Here is a 24,507-nt window from a genome sequence, read left to right on the forward strand (position 1 = left end):
AGCTGCCATCGCTGCTGCCGCAGCCCTCCCTCCCTCCCCACCCCGCCAAACGTAGGAACCAGGCTTGACAAACAGGGACCACTGAACTAGGGGTGAAACAGCAAAGATGCCAGTCCATCCTCATGCCTCACATTGCCAGGAGCTTCTCCAGCCCTTCAAGCATGGCTGTCCATTCCTTAATTTGAGCTTGGAAGCAGGAGTGCTTCTCCAGGGCACGCTGGTTCTCCTCTTGTGCTGATTTCCACTTGGCCATCGCTGCCTGTGAAGGAGTCAGTGCACACCACCTTTTACTAACACCAGGGTAAGGAAAAGAACAGACAAGTCCTAATGCATCTGAGCTCTTCCTCTCAAACTAAGATATCTCTGGGATTTCTTCTACCTTGGTTTTGTGGAAAAATGTAAATTTATCTATAATCAAAATTCAGAAAGTATTTTAGCTCTTGGGCTTCTTATCAAGAATTGTCAAACTCAAACTTAATGACTATTTTGGTCTGTATACGGGTAATTATTGTAGCCACTTGGGCTTGCACACTTCTTAGTTCCCCCGAAGATTACCCAGGGTCTCTGCTCTGCAACAGTTTCCAAGTGAAATCAAAGTATCTGACTTCCAGAATAACAACCAGGCTGGTGGATCCCTCTCTTTAAAAGGGGTAACAGTTTCTTCAACAAGTGTGTTTCTATTAATAGAGAAATAGGGCAGGTTTTCACCTGATTCATGTGGGGAAAGGAGGACTGGGAGGAGCAAAATAACCTCCCTGAGGGCCTGGTGCTCACTGCCTGGTTGAGTCAGTCTTACCTCAAGCATCTCCTTCTCTTCTGCAACTGTGTGACAAAATAGTGTCAACTCTTCTGTAACCTTCTTAGTCAGCATCTGAAGAGTCAAAAGGAAAATTACTTTTAATAAGATGCAAATAAATATGAGTCTCAGCTGTTTCAGCATCAGGAGAGAAGGGTAGGGGCACAAAGTCCCCTCAAAGCCCATTGCAAGCTTTTCTTACTGTTGTTTTTTCCCGGCAAGCACGTGTCCCTTTTTCCTCCTCTATGTTGCTGTCTGTAAGTAATTCAGGAGATACATTAGTGAATCTCTAATACACATGTTACTCTGAGAACAAACAGCTTTTCAAAGTAACTTTCTACAGCAAAAAAATACTAAATTAGTTTATCCAGGCCAGGGCCTACTACCGGAAGCAGCTCTTTCTCTAAAGTGACAAAAAACTCCCCCAAACCCTGTAATTCCAGTAGTATTCCCTAAAATAGGAAGCACAATCCAAATTTCTTATGAATAGTCACAACAGAAGAAAAAAACATTCTGAAGAAGGAGTACCAGGATGTAAGCAAAGTGCAAACTCCTTACCAGGACTGATGTTTCTGCTTTCTAAAATTGTCATGCAAGTCTCCTGAATTTTCTTGAGCTTCTCAACTTCACTGACCAGCCTCTCGTTCTCCTTCTTTAACGCCCTTAACTTGGTGCCCTGCCATTAACACAGGTTGTAAGTGAGGCAAGTTTCCAAGGAGATTGTCTTCTCCTTAGTAGTACTGACAATAACAACTTCACAAGCTGTGCTGCACTTGGCACCAAGAATCAGACCTTGCCTTCTGTCTCTAGCACCACAGCAAATTAGGCTGTTGAAGGTCCTTGCTCCTAGTTCTTGACAGGATTAATACGTTTATTACATCAGAGCAATTACTAGAAAAATTTGATTGTGGGGGAATTCCTTTTAGGCAACTTTATCTTATCTTGTGCTCTCCCTTATTTATATATTTATGTACATAAACATTGTGAAGAAAAGTGTCTTTTGTCTTTAAGCAACAGCATTATTCCCTACACAATCCCAGATATTACCAGGCAATTGGATAAGCTGATCAACCTCCCAAGTTGAATGCAATTCTCCAAGAGGATCAATAAGCATGTGGATTAGGGTGATCTGGCTGATTGTGTCAGAAGCTTTGGGAATGTTTTCATAGAAAGTCTCAGAGGCTCTTAAGAAAATCAAGCTGTGAGATAAGAGGAATGATCATTCCACAGATTGAGAACTGGAAAATAAAGTGAGATTTTACAGCTGTATGTTACCAGGAGGGTTAAATGCACAGGTAGTGCTAAGCACATCCTGGAGTTATCTCTTAGAGCCTGAGAAAAATGAAGTGCCAATTCTGCATCTAAACCTGATTCCACAAAATCAGATCTGTTTGAAACAGAAGTCCCTGAGCAGTCCCAGCTCTCTCAGCCTTTCCCTCCAGTCCTTTAACCATCTCTGTGGCCCTTTCTTGGACTCTGTCCAGTACATCCATATCTCCTTTGTAACAGGAGCCCAGAACCAGACAAAATAATCCCAGCTTGGCCTCCCCAGAGCTGAGAGGATGGGAAAACAACTTGCAGAAGAATACAAAGACATTCTGATAAAGACAAGAAAACAGGCAAGACTATCCTTAACATGACCCTGTATGAATCGGAACATAAAAATTACTCAACGGTTTATTTATTTTTCACTCCTATCCTTACCTCTCCTCTTGCTAGTTGTTGTTTGAGTGTTTCCACCAACTGATTCTTGTTTTTCAGCTCTGCTTCCAGTTGGAATCTGCTGAGAGGGCTGTGGAGTTAAAAAGCAAAGACTCAGGGGCAAAAATACCAGTGTTGCACACCTCCTAATTTCACCAATATGCCCTTTTCTAAGCGTTTGCTCTTGTTTCTGACCAACGGATTTAACTGGCAAACTTGGCAAGAAAGCTGCACATGGGTGAGAGCTCATCATGACCCTCCACAGGGGAATACCACAGCACAAGGACAACTAGCAGAGATGAGAGGGACATACCGTCTTGCCACTGTCTTATTTGGAACCGGTTCCACTCTCTTGACAGACTTACGCAACCTTTAAACAGAAATAAAATACAATTACCAGAAAACCACAGCGTTCTTGAAGACCACCAAGCCTGTTAGTTTGACAAAATGTGCAGAATGAGCCATCTTTAGGACACCTGCCAGATAAATCCATCAATATTTTGCTTTGATTTACCCTTGGTTTGCAGCCTTGAAGACACTGTCCACTGGAACGTTTGAGGCAAAGTTAATACTGGGAACCCTACTGAACTCTGGCTCTGATGTTTTGCTGACACATTTTCTCTTTGAAGGAAAGGCAGTTGGCAATTCTGCAAGAAAAAGACAACTGTGAAAACACCATGGCCTAGAAGTACCCTCCTTTAAGGTCTCTTAAGCCTTTATTTTGAGGTAAAGCAGTTACATCTGGCTAGAATGGAGACTTTAGCGTACAAGTAACTAAGAGCAGTCCTCAAGTTTTACCCAGGATCAAGGGTCCAGAATAAGCCAGAAATAGATCAGATGCAGACAGTGTTAAAATAAGATTACCAGGCTAGCACTAATGAGAGTTTGAAATGATAATACACAATAAAGAAGGTCTCAGCATCAAGCAGACATCGTGCCACAAGGCTGTTGTTCAATACTGGAAGCAAAACAAACACAGCCCACATGAAACTCTGTTAAGCATATTTTGCTGTTGAGTGAATAGCTAAGAAAATAAAAATTTATGTAGACTTTGTTTCTCTTGAATCACAACTGTTTGACTATATAAAGCTTTGTTTACTGAGTGGTTTAGGAAGCTGGTTTTTCTCCCTCAAGTTAAATATTTTTCAAATGACACATCCATTACAACATTTACATTAGAGCAAGGCAATTTCCACCCATACAGCCCAGCTCCCATATTTTTAACACTAATCCTGGGTGCCTCCAGCTTATACTATAAAGTGCTGTAAGCGGCATTAAAAGATTTAGAAAAGTAAGACACTGTAAATGAAGCATCTTTCACATCAGCGGGCCGCTACCTTCAGCCGGTGGAGGGTACATACAGCAGGCTGAGCGTTAACCTAAACCCTAAATAGGGACAAAACTGTGGAATAAAGCTTTTAATTAGTTTTCGGATCAGCCACCACGTAGCCAGGCAGGGATGGAGGCCGTGCCCGCGGGTGTCCCTCCGTGCCCCGCACTCACCTGCGGACGGCTCGGGGCGCTGGAGCCGGCCGGGCACGGGGATGCGGGAGAGCCGTCCCTCCATGGCGGCCGCGCTCCCCTCACGAGTTCAAACCGGACCGCGCAGGGACGGTTGGGCGGGTCTGCGCATGCGCGGGGGCGGGGCGGGGCGCGGGCAGAGCGCGCGGGGCGGGGTTTGAGGGCGTGGGCGCTCGCGCCCCGTCTGTTTCGCGCCGTTTCCGCCTCGTGCCCCCTCCCTCAGGGAAGGCGTTGGCCGCCATTGCGGGGGAGGCTCCCACCCTCAGGGAACGGCGGGGCGCAGTTCCTTCGATCCCTTCCTTCCTTTCCTCCCTCCCACTGCCTCACCCCGTGGTAGATCGAGGGGTTTGTCGCCGTCTGTGCGGAGGTGTAGGTAGGAGTCAAAAGCTGTGAGGGTGCCGGTGTTGCTCGTGTGTGAGGTACTAAAATTGCCCTGTAATGCTGCAAGGTGAAATGAGGCCTCTGTATAAAATGTTCTCTGACTTAAAGACGTTTTTTCAGTGTTTGCTCACATGTTTTTTAAGGGGTGGGCAGTCTCTCCCGATAGCTCCTTGTGGAGGCTGCTGCAGTTCCAGCCTGAGGGTGGCTTGGGCTGCCTGAATACCCACCTGAACATTCACTATGACAATTTCAGGATAAAATCCTGAAACTGGAACATAAAAAATACAGAACCACACCACATGTTTGACATATTTCAAACTCGATTATTAGCTTTAAAAGCCCCCATCCCTAATGGGTATCAGGGAGTTGTCTGTCTCCCACAGCGCAGGGACAACTCATAGATACCAGAAGAGTAAGTATTTTAAAGATGTATGCTTCCCTCTGGAAAATGTATTAGGCACTTAAAAGATTAGTAACCCCAGTGCTCTTAGTGAAAATGAAGCATCACACAGATTTTAGGAAAGGTTATAAGCATTTATTGTATATTCACTTGTAGAGAGAATGTTTTATTTTTCAACAAATAAGGGCAAATAAATGTTTGTTTTCCTGTTTGTTTCTGGTAGAGGGGGAAAAAACCCTAAAATTCCAGATTCACGAGATCTGTGAATTTTAAAAAGTTACATGTTTGAGGGGAATGCCTTGAGTGGAAACACACTGTAAAGAGGACACAAGGCACCTGAGTCTGGGTGGGGACAAGGACTCTTTTCTCAAGGAGGAAATTCACACTGAAAATCTTTGGCAGTATTAAAATTCCTTCGAATAAAACAAACTGAAGTTGTTACTGGAAATAGATTAGGGCTGGATTCTGCACCCTCTTCCATGGCCAGGAAGAGGTTGTGTCAACTTGGAAGTCTTGACAGACTTAGAATATCTGAGTTATTTTGATGGAGTCTATGGATCTGGCCTTTGCACAAAGTAGAAAATTAAATACTTTAACTTTTTTCGTTATTCACAATACATTTCACTTGATACCTAGATTTTCAGTAGTTCAGTTTTGGATTTTTTTTTAATTTTTTTTTTTTTTTTTTTTTTTACATGAGCTCTCTGTCGTTAAATACCTGGGAAGCTTCACCTCATTATTTCTCTCAAGCAAACAAAACCTAATCACCTTGTAGGAAATGACAAACCAGGTTTACTCGGTAAGTCCTGTGGACAGCTGTGAACATGGCACCAGACACTGGAAGTCAAAGGGCTTGTAGTCCATCACGATGGCTCTCACGTCCTCTCACTGGCATCAGATCTGCTGATTCCTGTGAAAACACACGTTTTGCACAGCTGAAATACTAAGAAATAGTCTCAGTCTCAGCTCTAGGAGAGGTGGGAGGAAAAAATTGATATTTACAGCTCTAAGGGCATTCAGGCTTCCTGTTTCCCTAGCAGCAGCTTTGCTTTCTACAAGGTCTCAGCTGTTGTAACCGGAACTTTGTGCACTGGATCGTTTGATCCAAACATCCGGCATGTCTGGCTGGCTGTTGGGCAGCACGACTGGCCCTTCGTTCCCTAATCCAAACCGATTTTTCCATGAAGAGCTGTTCTGCTGCGATGCAGCTGGAGAGACATCAAAGACAGTCTCCCTCAGGTCCAGCCGCAGGGTATCTCTCTTCCCGTTCAGGTAACCTCGCTCCGCGTTCCCGTAGGAGTCAGACAGCTCCAAGGCGTCGGGACAGGAACTGGCTGATTCAGCTAGCTTCAGGCCTTGCTCAAAATCGCTGATCGACGTCTCACTGGAGATGTTGAGCATATCGAAAGAGCTGCCAAGAGAACAAAGGCATCTGTGAATTTTGTAGATGTCAGCAGCAGGGAGGGGGCTGTGGTCTGAGGTATAATCTGACTGCTGCTGGGCAGTGTCACTGGAGCACTGGGATTTATTGAGCTGCCCTTCTTCTTTCATGCCAGCCGGCTGGATGTGGTCCAGCCCAGAGCCATCCCATGCTTTCAGACCATACTTTCGACAGCGACAATCTCGACAGAGTCTCTCACTGTGAATTTCTGTTTCTGAGGTGCTGTGCTTGTAAGGAGAGGAAGTTTGCAGGGCGGGACACTGACACAGGCTGACCTGCTGGTCTCCAAGGGTGTCCTGCAGACTCTGTCTCTCTCTTTCCAGAGAGGGGTGCGTTCCCACTCGAGGGCATCTGTTCTCTTCAACTTGTATGTCTTCAGAGAGCACAGAGGGCCGGTTGGATAGCTTGCTTGTGGAAGTGCTGTTGTCAAAACTGTCGCTGAGTTTCCTGGACAAGGGTTGGAGCTCGTATTGCTCGTTTGCAGTGTTGGACTCCTGCACCTTCCGCAACCGGTTTTGCTTCTCGCTGCCCCCACAGGCAAAGTTTCCGTTCGGCCCCGAGTCATCGGAATAGTCTTTCATGGTGTGGGCACAAGGCCAAAGGATCTGCCCGCAGTTCTTCTCCGGGCCGAAGAAGCAGCAGAGCGACTGGAAGAAGAGACTGGCAAACCCACAGCTGATACAATTGATCATCATGATGAATATCCCCAGCTTCCTGTACGCCAGGACCGTGGCAGGCAACATAATGACCCCTGCAGAGAAGAGAGCAGAAGCTGCCATGGCAGTGGCACAGCTCATCTGCTTTAGGGAAAAGGCCACTCGGTTCAGGCGGTCAGAGTGGGGGCACAGGTGATAGGAGATGCAGTAGTTGACTGTGAAGTCAACAGAGAGACCTACTGCAGCTGAAATGAAGAGAGACTCCACTGCGTTGAGCTGCCACTCCAAGAGGACTAAAAGACCAATGGTTACCAGGACAGTACCTGCAATGGCAGTAACAGAGAAAACACTAAGGAGAACGTTCCAGGTCGTGAGCAGCAGCACCACGAAGGAAATGGCTATGGAGAGCCCCATGACCACCATGGTTTCTGTGCTGAGACTGTGCTGGAGGTTGTACAGCTCTAGTTTACTGGTAAACCATCCATTCTGAAGCCCCACGGGGGCAGTTTCCATTTCCTCTGTTATCCAGAGGCTGATTTCATCATAGAATTGTTTGGCTCTGCTGTAGTTGAAGGTATAGTAATAAATAGTTTGAAACTGCAGCACTAAGGCAGCGACATTTCCCTCCCCGTCAAACCTGAGGCCCAGATCGTACGTTTCTGCCCCTTCCCTGCCCTCTTCCAGGAGCATCATTTTGATGCAGTGCAGGAAGACTTCGCTTCTGTAAGGGAAGGAGAACTGGTTGCAGCAAAGGTTGAAGCTGTGGTCTCGCTGGGAGCACTGGCGACTGTCCATCCACCTGAGGAACTCCTCCATGAAGCACACTGTAGATTTCTGTTCTGCATCAGGGTAATAGAAAGTTTTGTTCTTCACTTTTTGGCAGAATTCGAGGAGCCACTTCTGGGCATCAGGGTTTTGGATGGTGAAGGTGGTGTCTGTCACTAGGGTGCCATTGCTTTTTGGATTGAAATGGTCCCCATTATCCACGGGCAGAATGCCCCAGACTATGGTGACAGGCATACGCTGCCCTTCTCCGTGCTCCAGCCTCTCAAACATGAACTGGTGGCAGTACTCGGAATCGTACCTCTCAAAGGGGTGGCTCAGCCTGAACACTTGGACGGACGATGTCTCCAGAGTTGGGAGTTTGAGTTTAGGGTTGGAACAGGAAATGTAGGCACCTCCTATGGCTAAGGCAGCAAACCAGCAGATCCAGATGTACCGAAACTTGATGACCCCACAAGGCAGAAGCTTTTCAAAGAGGAGCTTGGAGGTTTCAGACAGTGTGTTCTGGAGAGCTCGGAGGACATAATGGACAGAGAGAGCAACTCTCTTGTGGCTGCTGTTGTTCCAGTAGGCTTCTGGCTTGTAAACGCAGGTCGTTGCGATGTAGCGCTCGTACAGCACGGCCGAAGAGGGCAGCCAGGTCATCATGAAAACCAGGTTCACCAGCACTGAGGTGCCCATGTAGACAGAGAAGCAGCGGATGGCTGTGATGTTGCTGATGTAGCTGGCGTAGAAGGCAGCACCGGTCGTGAAGCACGAGGCCAGCATGAGATAGGCAAAATGGTGCATGGTTTGACTCACCCACTGAGCAAGCCCAGCAGAAGGGTTCTGGCTCTTGCTGAGGTTCCACAGGTCAAAGAAGACAAAAGTGTGGTTGGCACAAATGCTGCTGAGAATGATGACTGCTGTCAGGTTTACAAAAGGGAAATAGGTGAATCTGAAGGCCACCTTGTACAAGAAGTAGGAGATCATCAAAGAACTGACAACAGCAAGCAGGACCATCAAGGTAATAAACACAGAGCGTAAATAAAAAGAAATTATTAGAAAAATAGCTAATATTGCCAGGACTGGATACTTAGTATCCAGTAGAAGGTAGTGCTGGAATAGTTTCTGTTTAAGGCCCAGGTCCATTCCAGTGATAGACGTGTAGTTATCAAACAGATCCCAGGTTTCAAGGTTGTCTAAGTAGATTCCCATCATAGATTCACCTTTTCTTGTTGGCAGGAAAAGCAGGCTGTATTTGAGAGAGGGCACTTGGTACTCCATCGTCTGGGGACTGAGAAAGTCCCTGTCAACCAAGAAGTGAAGCAGCTGGTAGATGGCGTTGAAGCGGGTGCATTTTTCTGGGACCTGGGCACACTGAGAGTGTTTCTGTCTGACAGCCTCGGGGCCAATGCAGGATGGAGTGAGGACACCTCGGTGGTAGTCTGGAGCACAGGCACGGAGCAGGGCCAAGGTGTGGGAGATGTCTCCTTGAGTTATCTCCAGACATGAAGACCTGTTGTACAGGACAGCAATGTAGTTCCCCAGGGACCAGCTCGGGCAGCATTCGTTGGCTTCAGTGCGCTGGCAGAGGTCTCTAAAATGCACATGTGAGCGTATCTGAAAAACATGAGGGGGCATCAGGTCACACCCTCTCTTGCAGCCCCAGTGTTCCTGACTTGCTGCAGTAATCCTCTCCTCTCCTCTCCTCTCCTCTCCTCTCCTCTCCTCTCCTCTCCTCTCCTCTCCTCTCCTCTCCTCTCCTCTCCTCTCCTCTCCTCTCCTCTCCTCTCCTCTCCTCTCCTCTCCTCTCCTCTCCTCTCCTCTCCTCTCCCTCTCCTCTCCTCTCCTCTCCTCTCCTCTCCCTCCTCTCCTCTCCTCTCCTCTCCTCTCCTCTCCTCTCCTCCCTCTCCTCTCCTCTCCTCTCCTCCTCTCCTCTCCTCGCCTCTCCTCTCCTCTCCTCCCTCTCCCTCTCCTCTCCTCTCCTCTCCTCTCCTCTCCTCTCCTCTCCTCTCCTCTCCTCTCCTCTCCTCTCCTCTCCTCTCCTCTCCTCTCCTCTCCTCTCCTCTCCTCTCCTCTCCTCTCCTCTCCTCTCCTCTCCTCTCCTCTCCTCCCCTTTCCCCAACCCTGGCCATTTTCCCCATGACAAATCCCAAACACCAAAGCTATGGAAAGTTGGTATCCTTTTGCAAAAATTAAACCCTATCTACTTATAACTGCAGATTTGAAAATCTGGCTCCTATGGCAAATGCAGCTCATGCAATTAAACTTCTCACTTGTAAAAACTTGCCACCAGTCCCCAAGCTGGTAGCTCCGTTTCCATAATTATGTTCTGCTGCCCAAAATCCTCAGCACTTTCTGATGGACGCCTTTGGCTTCTGGACCAGCTCCTGTTCAGTCTCCATTCTTGTTTAATTTGCAACTGGCAGGTGGGATCATCCCTGTATTGCCAAGTAGGTAAAAGGTTTTGGATTCCTCCAGATGAAACCTGTTGCCTAGCTTGCATTGTTTTTTGTCTGGCATCCTCTCAGCAAGACATCAAGATTGCAGCAGACAGAAAAGAGACAGCCTGTACACGTGTTCCTCACTGACCTTGTCTTGTTCCATTTGACACATAGACTGAATTGCTTGCAAGTTCCATAAACTCCCAGCAGTTGTGGACATAAATACCAGCTGAGAATAGCTCTTTTCTGTAATAAATAATAATAAAAAAAAATTGTAAAAGGATTAGGTAATGAAGATGAATCAGCCAGGCTGTTTGGAGTAGACTCTCTCTTCACAGAAAAACATAAATATGTATCTCTGTCCATAGGACTGCTCTGGAGGGCTCCCTGGAGGGAAGCAGGTCAGAAGACAGTAGTGAGCATGTGCCTTGTGTGACCTCACCCCTGCCCCTTGAAATTGGTCAGCAGCATCAGGGCATTTTCAAAATCAAATGTCAGCTTTCCTTTAGTGACTGCTGGCATCTGGTTCTGCATCCCTGGAACAAGGGAGGAGCTCAAGCACAGCCAAAAACCCCCAAGGACCTGTGGGTTTGATGTGTGACTTGTTTCAGAGGTGGATAGAAGGCAAGGAAGAGAATAAAAATATCTGCATGCTGTTCCTCTTCTTACTACTTACTAGTGCCTATTTGGGGACAAAATCGGGGGGTGTTGGAATTTTCTGTTTTTCTCTTCAGATTTTAGACCATTTACATTTTTCACAAAGAAAGAAGGAACAGAGAGGGAGAGGGAGCAGACAAGGGAGAGGGAACATACAGCAAGCAGGGCATACACTTTTTCAGAGTATTCCTTTTTATGTGGATAAATGGGGAAAGCATTGGTCCTTTAATGTTTGCTTTCAAGGTATATTTCTAAAGGGAAAACAAGAAGTATGGCAAAGAGTTAAGGAGGGGAAAAAAACTCTTTAGAATTTCTGAACCAGCCTTTTCTGACCACTGAGGTATGAAGTGCTGGGAGGACACTGTCAGGGCTCTCACTGGTGGAATTGTACACACTGCTTGCTTAGAGCAAATTCAGAGTATTCCCTGTGTCCTGAACTCTGACAGTTCTGTCAATGGAGTTCTGGCAGTATTTACTGCCCCATCAAGATTTCAGTCACCTGGGGGGCCACAGAAGAATCCATCTGCTCCATAGATGGTTTCCACCATTCTCCGTGTCCTCGCTGCTTGTTCTCCCTGAGCAGCCTTCTGTCCTCTGCCAATGCCAAGGTCATCATAGCTAGTAAGAGATTATTGTTAATAACTGTTATTATTAACAAGAGAGCATCTGGCTGGGAGTTACATCGCTGACAAGGCTCTGGCCACACGCAGCAATAGAGAGCCCAAACTCACTGCAGGCACACAGACTTCAAACTCTCCAATGCCTCATTGCTTTTAAGCATAGGGTGTATGGAATTGGCATAGACATTTTGGAATAATGAATATGTGACTTTACAACCAGCATGTTCCCCAAATCCCCCAAACCAAGCTCAAATACCTTTTCTTCTTGGCATAGGGAGAAAGGGAAAGAGTCTTCTTGTAGCCTGTATGGCTCTCGATATTCCTCCACACAATGAGCTTCCTTCCAATGTCAGTGTCCCGTGGCTCGAAACCCTGCACCAAGGAAAAGGGCACCAAGGTCACAGCTCCACTTCAGCTCAGCTGTCCTTAGGCCTCCTCCAACACATGGAGACTGTATGAGACTATTACTACATCTTGGAGGGATACACAAATTAAACTTTCCCTGGAAATACTACATCCCAGAGATAAGAGAAAAAAATGAACCTTTTCCCTTTCCCTCTTTCCCTTTCCTCCATCCCTTCCCATCAACAATGACTGCAGTTATCTCTCCCTGATCTCCTAAGAAGTTCTCCTCCTTTTCAAGTGTAGTAGTCCCTTCCAGAAATGACACAAACTTTCATTTTTTGCATTCTTCTTGCTCCTAGGGTATTCTTATTTTCTCAAGATTCCTCCATGAACCAGAGGCAGGGATGATTTTAGGAAATGTGACATTCCACATGGAAAACATTCCATGTGCATAGTGCTTAGAACAGGGCATGCTCTCCAAATCAAAAGCCTCATGCACAGACTGTAGGAGCCAAAGCCAGCTCCTCTATCCATCTGGGCTGGTGTGTGCCACTGGCATGGGCTGTGTTCTTCCTGTGTGTCAGGACTGGCACATTCTGCTCATCTTGGAGGGATGATATTGCTGGTTGGGCATGGATTTTCCTTACGTTCCTCCTGATCCCTGGAGTGTAGGGACTTACCATGAGGGGCTCTGAAAAGTCCGGCAGATTCCCAAGCAGCAGCCCGGCCACAGTGCAGATCGCCGCCGCCACGGAGCACAGCACCAGCACAGCCAGGGGCCACTCTGCCATCAGCTGCGAGTAACTGCAGCAACAGGAGGAGAAACTGCAGCGGGTGAGATGCTCTGCTCTCTGCACAAAACCTGCTGCTGAGCCACTGGGGTGTGAGTAACAGGAAGGGGAAAAGCAGAGTCCCTGGTTTGCGCAGTTATTTATTGTGAAGCTTGGAGGCTCTAGTGCAGCTATTAATGAACATATTACAACTCTAACTGGATGTTTGTAGGCAGCTCTAATTAACTCGGGTAATTACATTTTGCCTCCCTGCATTTTCCAGCTTTTTCAGTCAGAAATAATAAAAAACAGACTCTTGTCCTCGAGCAAAATGAGGCTTTAAACGTTTAAGTTCAAAGATTGCATTTAGAAAGAGCCTCTCTTAATTTCCTCTGCATTGTGCTATGTCAGCTGGTAGCTGCAACAGTTTAGGCTACAGAATTCCAAACTGGACCCTAGGAAATCTTTGGGTTTATTCTGAAGAGTCCCTGTCATTGGCCTAAATTTGTGTATTTAGACACTGCTCTAAATTCACATGCATTCACTAGAATACACACAATTTTATAATGATAATGATGTATCACATCACAACATTTTGGTGACATCAAAACCCTTCCAGAGAAACTGACCAAAGTATTATTTGCCCGTTACTTTTGTTCTTAAAGAGCTGGTGTAAAATTTTCTATCCAAGTCCTGCTTTTTCTTTGGCACAAACTGGTTCCCACATAGGAGGATCTATGAAAGTTATTCTCCCACACTTTTTACCAGTGCAGGTTTTACTTTGTCAAGATTTTTGTCTTCTCAGAAATATCAGTTGAGATATAAGATAGCAGAATGGGTTCCTGCTCTGGTTTGGCAGGTTGGTTCTTTTATGTTCTGATGTATTTCTGAAATATAAGAAATTCTTTGTTCAAAAATAATTGACAAGTATTTGTGAAAGGAAGTGACTTTATTTGAGATGGAATGTTTCTCCTTGCCTGCTCTTTTGGCCCTTTGACTGGGATGCTACTGCAGCTATTTCATCATTAGAAGTCATCACAAGCACTTCAAGCACCTTTTCACATGACTTTTGATTTTTTTTTTTTGCAATTTACAATTGCTTTATAAAGTTTGTTTTCACAGACAAAATCTTAACTATGAAAATGAACAAAACTGCTCTTTACTCATTAGAGTACCTAATTTCTGAAGGTTGTTTTGGGTATGTCCAATTACCAGAAAAGAACAAAAAAAATCAGCTGCAGTTACTGATGATGAGAGGTGCTTATCCAAACCATCCAGAAGCAATAGTTTACAAAAGTCAGATTTTAAACATAAATAGAAAGCAATCCAATTATTTTCTAATTTTGATCAATGTAGTTAACATTTTCTGTCTTTTGAAAAGATGAGTTTATTTCATGGATGGGCTCTTTTCCTTATTGCTTCTCTGATAGGACAAGCTGGATTAATCTTACATACACATATATATATACACACATATAATACACACATACACAGAGATATATAAAGCTACTGTATGGGCTAGAGCCAGGCCCCAAGCTGCCCAAGAACAGCTACTGAGACAGTGTTACTATTCATTAATGCAGGTTAAATTGATCTCACAAGCAAATGGAGATTTTTCCAAGGAGTGGAAAGCCCCAGGAGCGCTGACCTCGCCTCTGGAGCTGGGCCTGCTGGGATGTCACCAGCAGTAACATTCTGCTTCTCCCAATAGCAGGACAGGAGAGCACTGATCACAGGGTACAAGGACAGGAAGCTTTTGCTGTTAAACATACCTTTTTGGCATCCTGAAAGCTTTGTCATGTCTGCAGACAGAAAGGAAAAAATATGTGTTCATTTATTATTTTCCTGGGAAGCCAAGTGCTGGGCTGATCCCTGAGCAGGTTAACCCTTGCAGGGCTGTAAGCACCAAGATGAGCCAGTTCTGACACAGTTCTGTCACTGTGTATATTAGTTTAATGAATAATAGAGCCTTTCCCTCTCCAATTTTAACCAAAAAGGATGGGAAGCCATGTAGTTGCTCCTAATTTTGACCCTCTCAGAAAACCCTGCTGAGAGTACTGGACTTAAGTATGCAGCTCCTATAGAAATCCCACTGCAGATCTCATCCATTAAAATCTATCTGATTTAAGTGCTTTCCCTGCACTTCTTAAAGTGTTTCCTGACAAAAGGAAACATCTTTATCAAATCTCATGAGTTGGGCTAGCAACAACTGTGGATAGTTTTTATTTCCTGTTTAGCTCAGTGAGGATTTCCCAAAAAGATGACTCATTTGTTTCCTGGGTCCCTCCAAAGACAATGGCTTTTCAGGCTGCAAGAGCAGAAAGCCAGTGGAGCTGCTAAAAATATTTTATCTGGATCTTCTTCACGGAGGAGCATTTGTCACTCTGACTTGAAAGGCTTTGTTTGGGGGGGTAGAAATAAAGAAGCCTTCCCCAGGGAATCCAAAGTTTGTTAATGAATCCCTGAGAAGAAACTTTCCACCAGCATTCTGTCAGAAAAGCTGCATCTTGGTGGGTCAGATATTTACAGGACCTTTTGTTCTGCTGTGTCTCTCTGCACTGAAACATTCCCTTGAAACATGCCCCAGTCTGGCACGGCCTTGGCTTGGCCACAGATTCCAGAGAATAGCTTCCACCTCCTTCCACAGCTGTGCCAAGCTCTGCTCAGCCAGTGCTCCCTCCTCCTCTCACCCTCCTACACTCCTGCTTAAACTGGGAGAAGGTCCTGCTGCACTCCAGTATCTGTGTTGGGCAGATGGCCCCCCCTCCATGCAGCCGCCACCTGGGGATCTTGAGGCAGCTCATCCTTCCTGGCCTTGTTGTGAGTGGGAGAAATGGAAAAGCAGTGGAGAGAGCTCCCCATGGCAGAGTCACTCCGGGTGGTTCATGTAATAAATGATTCTGTGTTTTGCTCGTCACGCTAATGCTCTGTAGATTCTGGACAGAGAGGAGCAGAGCAAAAGCCTCCCCAGATTATCAAAGTGAGGTCTCTCTCCAGCAGTACACTGCCCATCCTGTGCTAATTCCCTCACAATAGCTCTTCAAGCAGATTTGCTTGGATTAAAAACCTCATTCTGGCATTATTATGTTATCACTTTTCTGACTGCTGGTGCTGCACACTCTGCCAGGCATTTGCAATCCAGCTGTGCTTCCTGCTTAAATAGCCTGTTACAGAGGACGTGGTTGGCAATTTTGTTGATAGCGTATGAATGAAAAAGGATCCAGAAAAAGGATCCAGGAAAATTATTCAGAAAAAGGACTTTGACTGCAGTTCCTCTACACAAGCACAAACATAAGCAAATTAAATCCTAACACTGCAATGCTGTACACAGGCAAGAAAGGAATCCTGTGTCGTCTTTTATCAGGATTCAGTGGCTACAGCTACAGCAGTGATGGGATCATAATCTCTTGTGCCAAGAGTGGACTCTACAAGGCACACTCAGGAGGAAGGATGGTGCTGGCTGGAAGGAGCAGAGATTGTAGCTCAGGCTGTTGTTACCCAGGCACTGCACACAAATGGATTCTGTCATGGGCAACAAAGGATTCATACACTGATTGCTGCCCAACCTGGAAAGCCAAATAATGCTCCCCACTTTCGTATTTCTCACTGCTCAGCTGTAGCCAGCGCTTACCCTCTGCTGCCACTCTCTGCCAGCACTGGCTAGAGGTTTTGTGAGGGCAGGAAAGAATGAACTCTGTTGCCATCATATAACTCTGCCAAGATAAAGGACTGGCAGCTGGGTGGCTTGGAGTGCAAAGGGAGAAAATACGAAGGTAGAGGAAGATGGGCATATTCACAACTGCATGACCTAGGAGGGACTGAGTCACCTTGACTTTAGCCAGCCACTCCCTTGAGAAGGAAATCCCACCTCTCCCTGGCATGGGAATGGCAACTCTCTGCACGCCCACACAGAGGTAGAGAGCAAACTGGATCCTTCTGTGTGTTTTGGAGCAGCTGCTGCCCCGAGCTGAAGAGCAAACCCATGTTTCATCCATCCCAGCTCAGTCCCTGCTCATCCTTCCCACCTTCCCCCACCAAGTCTGGAAGATGCTCCTTTGAGCCACCCTCCACGTGCCTCTTACCTGACTGTGACAACATGGTGTTGCACCGGCCGCCGCTGCCCGGGGGACCACTGCTTCCAGGGCGTTTCCGAGGCCTCGTGCTGGGAAACCGGCACAAGATCACCACTGGAAAGGTGGGAGCACAGCACGGGCCTCTCGCCGTGCCCAGGGAGCGAGGGCAGGCTGTAGCTGCCTCGGGACTCCTCCTGGTTGCAGGGGTAGTATGGGTGGTGCTGCTGGGAGTCCTGTGAGCTTGATGGCACCTGGCCATTGGACTGGGTGGAGACTGGCCCAAGCGTGTGGCTGGAGGAGGGCAAGTTGTCTTCCCCCAGCCCAGGGGATGCAGGAATGGGGCAGTGATGGACTGGGCAGATCTTTTCCCAGGAAGTGCCACTGTAGCTGAGCTCAGCGTTCCCGATCTCTGGCATGGCAAGGCAGGTCTGGCAAGGTCCTGAATTTTGTTTTTCCCTATGAGAGAAATGAAGGGAAAGATAAAATGGGAGAGGTTGAAAGGCTGCACTGGGGAGTTGTATCCCAAGAACTGGAGATGCTCACAGACCTCTCACATAACACAAATGTCAAACCTCACCCACTGTATCCTGTACCAGGTGTCTGCCTAAGGGATGAACTGGATTATACTTTTTATAAAGACATCCATGACTCATTCAAGAATCCCAAGTGATGGAGAATCCTGTAATCCATCCTTTGTGTGTGTTGCTCCAAAAGTTTGAAAAATTGGGTAATATCTGACCCAAAAATTCTCCAGGATATTTCACTGTGGAGAGGGGTGGTCCTAACTCATTACCCAGAGAGATTACAGAGGCCTGGACAAACAGAAACCAGAGGGATCTGCATGTGAAGAAGTCATTCAATTATCTGCGCTCCTTGGGAGGATTAATTAGTGTGATTGCTCTGCAGGAGGACTGGCACTGCTCCACGTTGGGTCAGCAGGAGAGTGAGTCATCCCTGGCACTGACATAGCTGAGCAGTGAACCTGAGGGCTGAGACATCTAACAGGGCCTTCAGCTTCCAGCCTGGCACATTCTTTAATGGCTCCCATATCCTGCATGCTCCACTGGGCTCCTCAGCAACTTTTTAGACACACATCTCCCAGGGATGACAGCAACAAATTTTGTTGGTCTTACCTTGTAGGAAGGGGATGGACTGGGATCTCTATAGATCCTTTGAAACTTCTGGCTGCTGAATTTACTTGAGCAAAACATTTGCAGACTCCAGTTCCCAAGTAATGAGGTGCCTGCAGGATACACTTTCTTTTCTCCAAGGAATTTAAAACATGATTTAATTCCTATAGTTCTTTATTTATGGAGTCTGAGAGATTTTGCTAGCTTGGAGAAAGTTTGAATAATACTTTGAGGGACTGCTTAGTCTATGTGACACACTTCACAAGCAATAGACCGACCCTAAAAATGCTTTAGGAGTTGCTGTCCCAAGAGATGCAAACGCCAGCAGTTTCTGGTCCTTGTTCAGAGCACGTGCCATGGCCTCTCACAGCTGAATTATGTGTCTTACTGCAGTGCCTGGCATCCAGGATTGAAAAGGACAAACAGTTCAGGCCAGCCAGAATCACAAAGTGTCTCAAGTCATCAAAGAATTATGAGTGTTGGAGCAAGACTGCAGTGAGGTGAACTTTAGCCTGAGGTACCTGGTGCGATGTGGGAAAAAATGAAGGTAAAAACTTCGGGAAAGGATGGTTTTTGTGTTTTGTAGAGTCCCCTCTCATTTATTTTTCTCACAGCCATGGAAAAAGGGCAGAATTTTAGTGATTACACATTTCTGGAATTGCACCCAAAGTTAACTGGCATGAGATGATAAAAGACAAAAGAATGTGGAGAATACTATTAGCTCAGTATTGCTTGAAAATTGCTATTTTTTCCAGAAAGCAGGACATACTGGCCTTGGCAGTCTGTGCTGTGTACTTTGCAACATCAGCTGAGTTTATCAACACTGATAAACTGTGTTTCATGATTTTACAAAATGGGCTTATTTCATTAAAATCATTACAGCAGAGTCATGGTTGTGGTAGCAGTTACACCGGTGCCCACATGGACTCTGATGGCACAGGCATCACACTTAGCTTCACTTGCACACTGTACCAGTCCAGGGACTAGTAACAGAGAAATCTTGACTGATTAAGCTCCATCCAATGCTACATTTAGTTTCTAAGCCTAAAGGAAGCTGCAGCAGTTTCAGACACAGCACATTCCTGGGTTCCTGGCTTCAGAAGCCATAATTGATGTGCAAATGCAAAGGAGCTGGGAAGAAGTCAGTGTTTGTGTGGAAGCAGGTGCCAGAAAACCAGGAGACAGGTGTGTGCACACATCTTATCTCACCTCAGTGAGATAAGGCTGAGATAAGGTTGTCCCCAGCAGTTCTATTGCTCATTTGCCTCTGAGCTGCAAGGCAAGGTACGGGTAAGACTTGAGCTGGCTCAGTGCAGCAAGAGGGAGAGCAGCTGGCAAAGCAGAAGCTCCTGAACTGTGACAATGATATCCCAGTCACCCACAGAACTTGTCAAATAACATCAACAATAGGCTTGAAGTACTTGCTGTCCTGTCCCAGGTGGATTAGTGACAGGATTACCTGGCCTTTCAAGCATGTGATTTGTGTTATAGCTCTGTGTAAAGGTAGTTCACAACAGGAGACTCCACACTTGTCATATATGAGATTACAAATGCAGTGCCAGCAAAGCTGCTCAGGAGATGCAATCTGAGCTCTTGTCTGGGTTCTTACAGCCTCATCAGAGCTGTCTCAGCACAGGGAGGGATTCAGGTGCAGCACAGGGCAGGAGCACTGCAGACAGACCAGGGAAAGATTAGGGTCTGTGGCAGTCAGCACATAAAATTACATCTTTAATTAGTCGTTGCACTTCACTACTAGTTATAGAGGTAGCCTGATGGGAGCATGCTGAACCACCATGTCCCCTACAGTGCTGGTGAGCTGCAAGGGTTGTTTGGGACAGCTGACCTGGAGGGTGCCTCAAGCCACACTCTCAGGCTTAAAATGTAAAATCATCCTGCTCCTTCCATGTGTCCAGTTTGCAGTTTGTAGTTTTGTACTGCAGGGGATTTTCATCAGAGAGCTGAAGTCATAGTAATGTTATGCTTTGACAAGATCTAGACATTTTCTGACTCACTTCTTGTAACCTCTTTTTCCTTGACCTTGATCCCATTGATTTCCCCAGTTTTTGCACACTTTAAATAGGTGATGCTCTCTTACACTGCATAATAATTCATGAAGACACTGCTGCACTGACACCTTGTGTTCCGATCTTTTTTTTTTTTTTCAAAGGAAAAGCAAAATTCTTATCCTTTTTAACTACTGTATCTGCACAGTAATCTGGAACCAGAGGCTTTTCATGAATTAACTAGCCTGTCTGCCTCATCTGAGGGTGAGTATATGACACTGGACAGAACAAATGCACTTTGAACATGGTTGGGGAGAGGCAGGAGACCATGCAATGAAAAATTCTTCCTCCATAAACTCCTGGGCTACAAAACCTCCTGGTGGGGAAAGCAGATGCCAAACTCTTGGATATCGCAGATTGTCTCCGGGTTTTCTGCACATACGTTATAACATTGAGTCTAATATTTCACACAAAATCACACTCTCCTTGTTTCCCATATTTGCTGTGAAATGCTGTCAAGTTCTGCTGTTCCCCTGTGTGTCATTTCCTAACTCAATCCCTGGCTCTCAGTGACTTCAGATTCCAGAATAACTTTGGCAAGTTTGGATCACTCATTCGTGACTTCTCTCCATTATCTCTTTTTCAGACTAAACAATTACAACTCTGTCAATCACCCTCTGGATATGAGTTCCCTTATGCTCATCCCTCTCCAACTACATGATGATGTGACCTTGGCCATCCACAATCTCCAGGGAAACCTGGAGCTTGCAAATAATGATCAGTTTGGATAATCACTGCTGGCAGCTCAGCAGAGTTCGAGTCTCCACTTGCTGCTCTTCCAATTAGCTGTAGTGCTGGTGAGCTTAACCTTTGGTCTTCTCAGGTCTGCACCAGACACGTAGGCTGCTCCTTCTTTGCCTGAAACCATGTCGCTATTACTTTTCTGGGCCCTCAGGACCCTGAAATATGCTAGAAAAATGTTTCTGGGGAGTTCTGATGTCTGTTTGCTGTCAGGCATGAGCAGAAGAGGGCAGAGCCCCACACTGGACTCTGCTTGCCACGCTAACACTGACTGACAAAGACTTATTTTTGACATTCATTCCCACTCTGGGCTGTATCAGATATATGGTATTTTTCTGATTAAATGGGCAGAAATGGTGTCTCGGCTGCAGAGAAGCCTACAGAGGCAGCAGACAGCCTCCATTTTCTTTTCCAGGCTCAGCTGGATGCGACCAGAGACATGCTGGGAAAGGAGAAAAGAAGGGGTGTAAGGGAAGGGATGGACTTCTGTTACCCACAGCAGTGAGCTGTGTCATTCTCGCTGTTTGCCTCCCCATCTCTTGCCCTGAGATGTCTAGACAGAATAATAATCCAATTTATGGACCTGCCTGAGCCACTCTGAGTGCAGCAGTGCTTCTCTGAGACAAGAACCAGGGCACAAACACCCTACCTTGTGTTGGGGACCCAGCAAAAGGACTGGAGCTTCTTCCCACAAGGAAACAGGAAAGAGAGGGTCAAGATTCCTAAGGAGTCAGCTTTCTGCCATTCCAGGTGTGCAGAGATGTGGAGCAGTGGTGGGACACTGTGGCAGGGTCTGTGGCAGGAGCCAAGGGCTGTATGCTGTCAATCCACACCCCTGGCAGGGGTTATCTGCCTGTTTCAGAGACCAGCATCCTTCTGCCCCACAGCTCATGGCTGCAGGACCTGGCTTTAGGGTTTGCCTGCTCACTCAGCCCCAGCAGGGGAGTTTCCTGGAAACATGTCTTGTTGGCTTCTTGCTCCCAGCATATTCCCCTCGGGATGGTTTCGTTCTGCAGCAGACAGAGGTGAGCTGGGATGGGGGAAGCTTTGCGGGCAGGGAAATAGTAGCATACGGTCACCTTCCTTTTCCTAAGCCACTCCAGTTTTTGGCACTCCCTGGTCCTGCTGTCCCACTCCACGCCATGCAGCAGGAGAGCACATGTTGTTCTGAGAGGGTAATGGGCCAAAAATATTCAGCTTTTTGCAGGAATGGCTCTTTTCTCTGTCTGCCTAATCCACCCTCATCCCCAAATCCATTGCTATAAGCGCTTTTTCTTTTTAATAGATCATTTCCCCCTTTGCATACTAAAGAGAGGATCAAGAAGCACTTTGCATATGAAAGATGGGAAACACCTACCGAGTGAATGGAGCTGTCTGATGCCTGACTCAAACTACAACTTCTCCTGTTGCCAGAGGAATCTCAAGGGGGAATAAAAACAAGGAGAAAAATGGCAGAAGTCTGTACCTTGCCTACAACCAGAGCCCTTTTTCAGCAAGAACCTTTGCTCAATTAGACTTTAAGTGCCACAAAATTTCATTCATTTAAAAGAAGAAGCTAGTTTGATTCTTTTTCCCCTTTTTTAAATTCCTCTAGCAAGGTTTTGTTTGCATATCAGCTGTACAAGTGTTCCCAAATGAAAAAGAAATATGAATTCTTTCTGGATTAAATCCATGTGCTATAGGTCAGCTTCCATCTAGACTAATAGCTTTTTCCTCGAGAGCTGTAAATGACTTTTTAAGAATGTGCTCTTATAATGGAATTTAAATTTCTCTTTGAACATACCACCAGCAAAACTGCACTGGAGCTCTTGAGAAAAAGAGCTTTTTTCCTTGTATTTTCTAAGGAGATAAGAATGCCCTTTCCCTGGGATTAGGGAAGGGTTCATTGCCTTTCACTGTCACCTCGTTATCTAGCTCTCTGTCTCCCTGACAGGGAGAGACAGGCACTCCTGAGCAATCCATCTCCTCCTTTGGCTGCGGCAAATCCTTGTGCACTGAACAATTCCTGCAGAGTTCTTTTGTTTTGCTTTTTTACTCTAGCAGCAGGATCGTGCATACCCTTGAGAAGACCTACAGTCTTTTTGTTAGTGAGACTCCTGAGTATGTTAAATCATCATGAAAAATTAATGAGACTGCAAAACTCTGCTTCCCACGTAGTCTGCCAGGAAAAGTTTAGTTTTATAATCCTTTCCCTTGACTCGTGCAAACAGCCTTACCTTTACACCAGGCAGCTGCTGCTGCTGTCGTGGGTACAGGTGTGTGTGCTGGGATGGAGCCAGACATGGAGGGCTCAAGGTTCCCACCCAGCCTTCAGTGCCAGAACAGTTCTGTCTGCACTGGGAAAATCATGTTCGCTAAGCCTCGTTTTGAAAAAAGAAAAAAAGGAGTGAAATGGAAAGGGAAAGGAAAAGAAAATCCACACCTTGGTGTCCCAGGCTGAAAGAGGCCAGGAGGAAGGTGATGTTTTGTTATGTCTGTGTTTTTCTGCTGATGAGGTGAGCATTGATAATGAAGAGCCTTGACTAGGGCAGAGGATGGAGACCAGGGAGCTAAGACTGAGTCAACAGCATGGGTGAAGTTTGAAATACCCCTTTCAGGTGGCTTAACTCTCTGTAACTTACTTCTTGCTGGCTGCAGTGCTAATTTCAAGACCTGTCTGAATGGCCAAGGAATACTCAGACAAGCAAAGAAAATGGCTCCAGCGACAGCTTGGCCCCCATTGAATGCACGAGGTCTAAACCAGTGCTGGACTGTGCGAGAGTTGCTGGAGACTGAGACCCACAGGCACGGCAGCCTCTGGACAGCCGAGGACATCAGAGCCGTCTGATGAGCAGTGAGTGCCCTGTCAGTGCCCCCGGGCGGGTGGGGCTCTCAGCGTGAATATCCTGTACCAGACAGAAATGGAACCCTTGGGCTTTCAGAAAGGATTTGTGTGCTGCTGACCTCGGGATGTGCTCTAGTCAAGCAGAATCTGAAGAGTTTAGGTCTGTGAGTCTAACAAATGCCAATGTACTTGTGAATATGGGATGGCTGCTTGCCCATGATTATGAGCTTGTTGATGTTTCCAGAAAATGTTGATGATTGTGGCTGCTAACCTGGCTTAAGACACCAGGTAAGGGAGCATATGGCACAGAGGGATGAGGGACGTGCGGGTTTAGGGAGATCATTGGACAGAAACCCATGTTTACCCACAGCTGAATGCAATAAGGTTCTGTCTGAAACAAGCTGAGCTTTCCAACAATAGGTCTCCCGTTGCTGCAGAAGGGAGAGAACACTATATTGCAGGATTGAAACCTGCCTGGGAGGCCAAATCTGGAAGCCCCGCCGGCAGGACTGGCTCTGCATGGGGTTCCTGGCCCCGGGGCAGGAGCAACCAGGACCCCAGTTGGGCAGCGCTCATCGCCCGAATCGCGGGTGCGCAGCCGGCAGGCAGAGAGGGACTCTGTCTGCACCCCCGGTGGGAGGACGGGACACACCTCGCCGGGACTGGGGGCCCAGGTCCCAGGAAAACCCGGTGCCACCGACCACTTCCACATGCAGAGCCGGGGTGGCGGCAGGGCGGCGGTTCCCACCCTCCTGGGCACCGGCTTCGCGCCCCTGTCCTGATCCCGCTGCTCCTACCTGGGCGAAGCGGGGTCGCGACCGCGGCGCGTCCCCTCGGGCCGCGGCTCCCGGGGCGGCGGGGAGGGTGCGGCCTCCATGGCCGGCGGCTGCGGGCGCTGTCCGTGCCCGCGGTGCTGAACGCTCCGGAGCGGCGGCGGCGGGAGTGCCCCGGCTCGGCTCGACTCGGCACGGCGCGGCTCTGCCCGATTCGGCACAGTACGGCTCGGCGCGGCGCGGTTCGGCTCGGCTCGGCTCTGCCCGATTTGGCACAGTACGGCTCGGCGCGGCGCGGCTCAGCTCGGCTCTGCCCGGCTGGGCTCTGCGCGGCTCGGCGCGGCGCTTGCGCGGCCGCGGAGGCGGAGGCGGGCCCGGCGCGGGGGCGCAGCCGCCGGCACCAGGA

General features: G+C 47.2%; 3 protein-coding genes across 4 annotated transcripts in view; 1 reads left to right on the forward strand and 2 right to left on the reverse strand.

Moving 5' to 3' along the window:
- Nucleotides 1-93: 93 nt before the first annotated feature.
- Nucleotides 94-4,118, reverse strand: KNSTRN (kinetochore localized astrin (SPAG5) binding protein). The gene is made up of 8 exons (XM_079308637.1): nucleotides 4,001-4,118; nucleotides 3,012-3,144; nucleotides 2,811-2,867; nucleotides 2,501-2,588; nucleotides 1,355-1,472; nucleotides 999-1,051; nucleotides 797-871; nucleotides 94-259 (listed from the first exon to the last, which is right to left on the reverse strand). Exons 1-8 carry the CDS (start codon nucleotides 4,062-4,064, stop codon nucleotides 128-130), a joined length of 720 nt encoding a protein of 239 aa, XP_079164763.1. The 5' UTR covers nucleotides 4,065-4,118; the 3' UTR covers nucleotides 94-127.
- A 1,390-nt stretch (nucleotides 4,119-5,508) lies between these two features.
- On the reverse strand, nucleotides 5,509-24,274 carry DISP2 (dispatched RND transporter family member 2). The gene is made up of 8 exons (XM_079308621.1): nucleotides 24,126-24,274; nucleotides 16,580-17,026; nucleotides 14,270-14,299; nucleotides 12,408-12,531; nucleotides 11,639-11,754; nucleotides 11,262-11,380; nucleotides 10,254-10,351; nucleotides 5,509-9,281 (listed from the first exon to the last, which is right to left on the reverse strand). Exons 1-8 carry the CDS (start codon nucleotides 24,203-24,205, stop codon nucleotides 5,862-5,864), a joined length of 4,434 nt encoding a protein of 1,477 aa, XP_079164747.1. The 5' UTR covers nucleotides 24,206-24,274; the 3' UTR covers nucleotides 5,509-5,861.
- The window catches only part of CCDC9B (coiled-coil domain containing 9B), a 37,873-nt gene continuing 36,554 nt past the window's right edge, over nucleotides 23,189-24,507 (forward strand). The window contains exon 1 of one of the 2 annotated variants that reach the window (XM_079308626.1): nucleotides 23,189-23,348. The gene's annotated coding sequence lies outside the window, so the exon portion shown is untranslated. The remainder of the gene's footprint in view (nucleotides 23,349-24,507) is intronic. The other variant, XM_079308628.1, reaches the window with a different exon arrangement.

Source organism: Erithacus rubecula (assembly GCF_903797595.1).
Source record: "Erithacus rubecula genome assembly, chromosome: 6".
Taxonomy (NCBI): Eukaryota; Metazoa; Chordata; class Aves; order Passeriformes; family Muscicapidae; genus Erithacus; species Erithacus rubecula.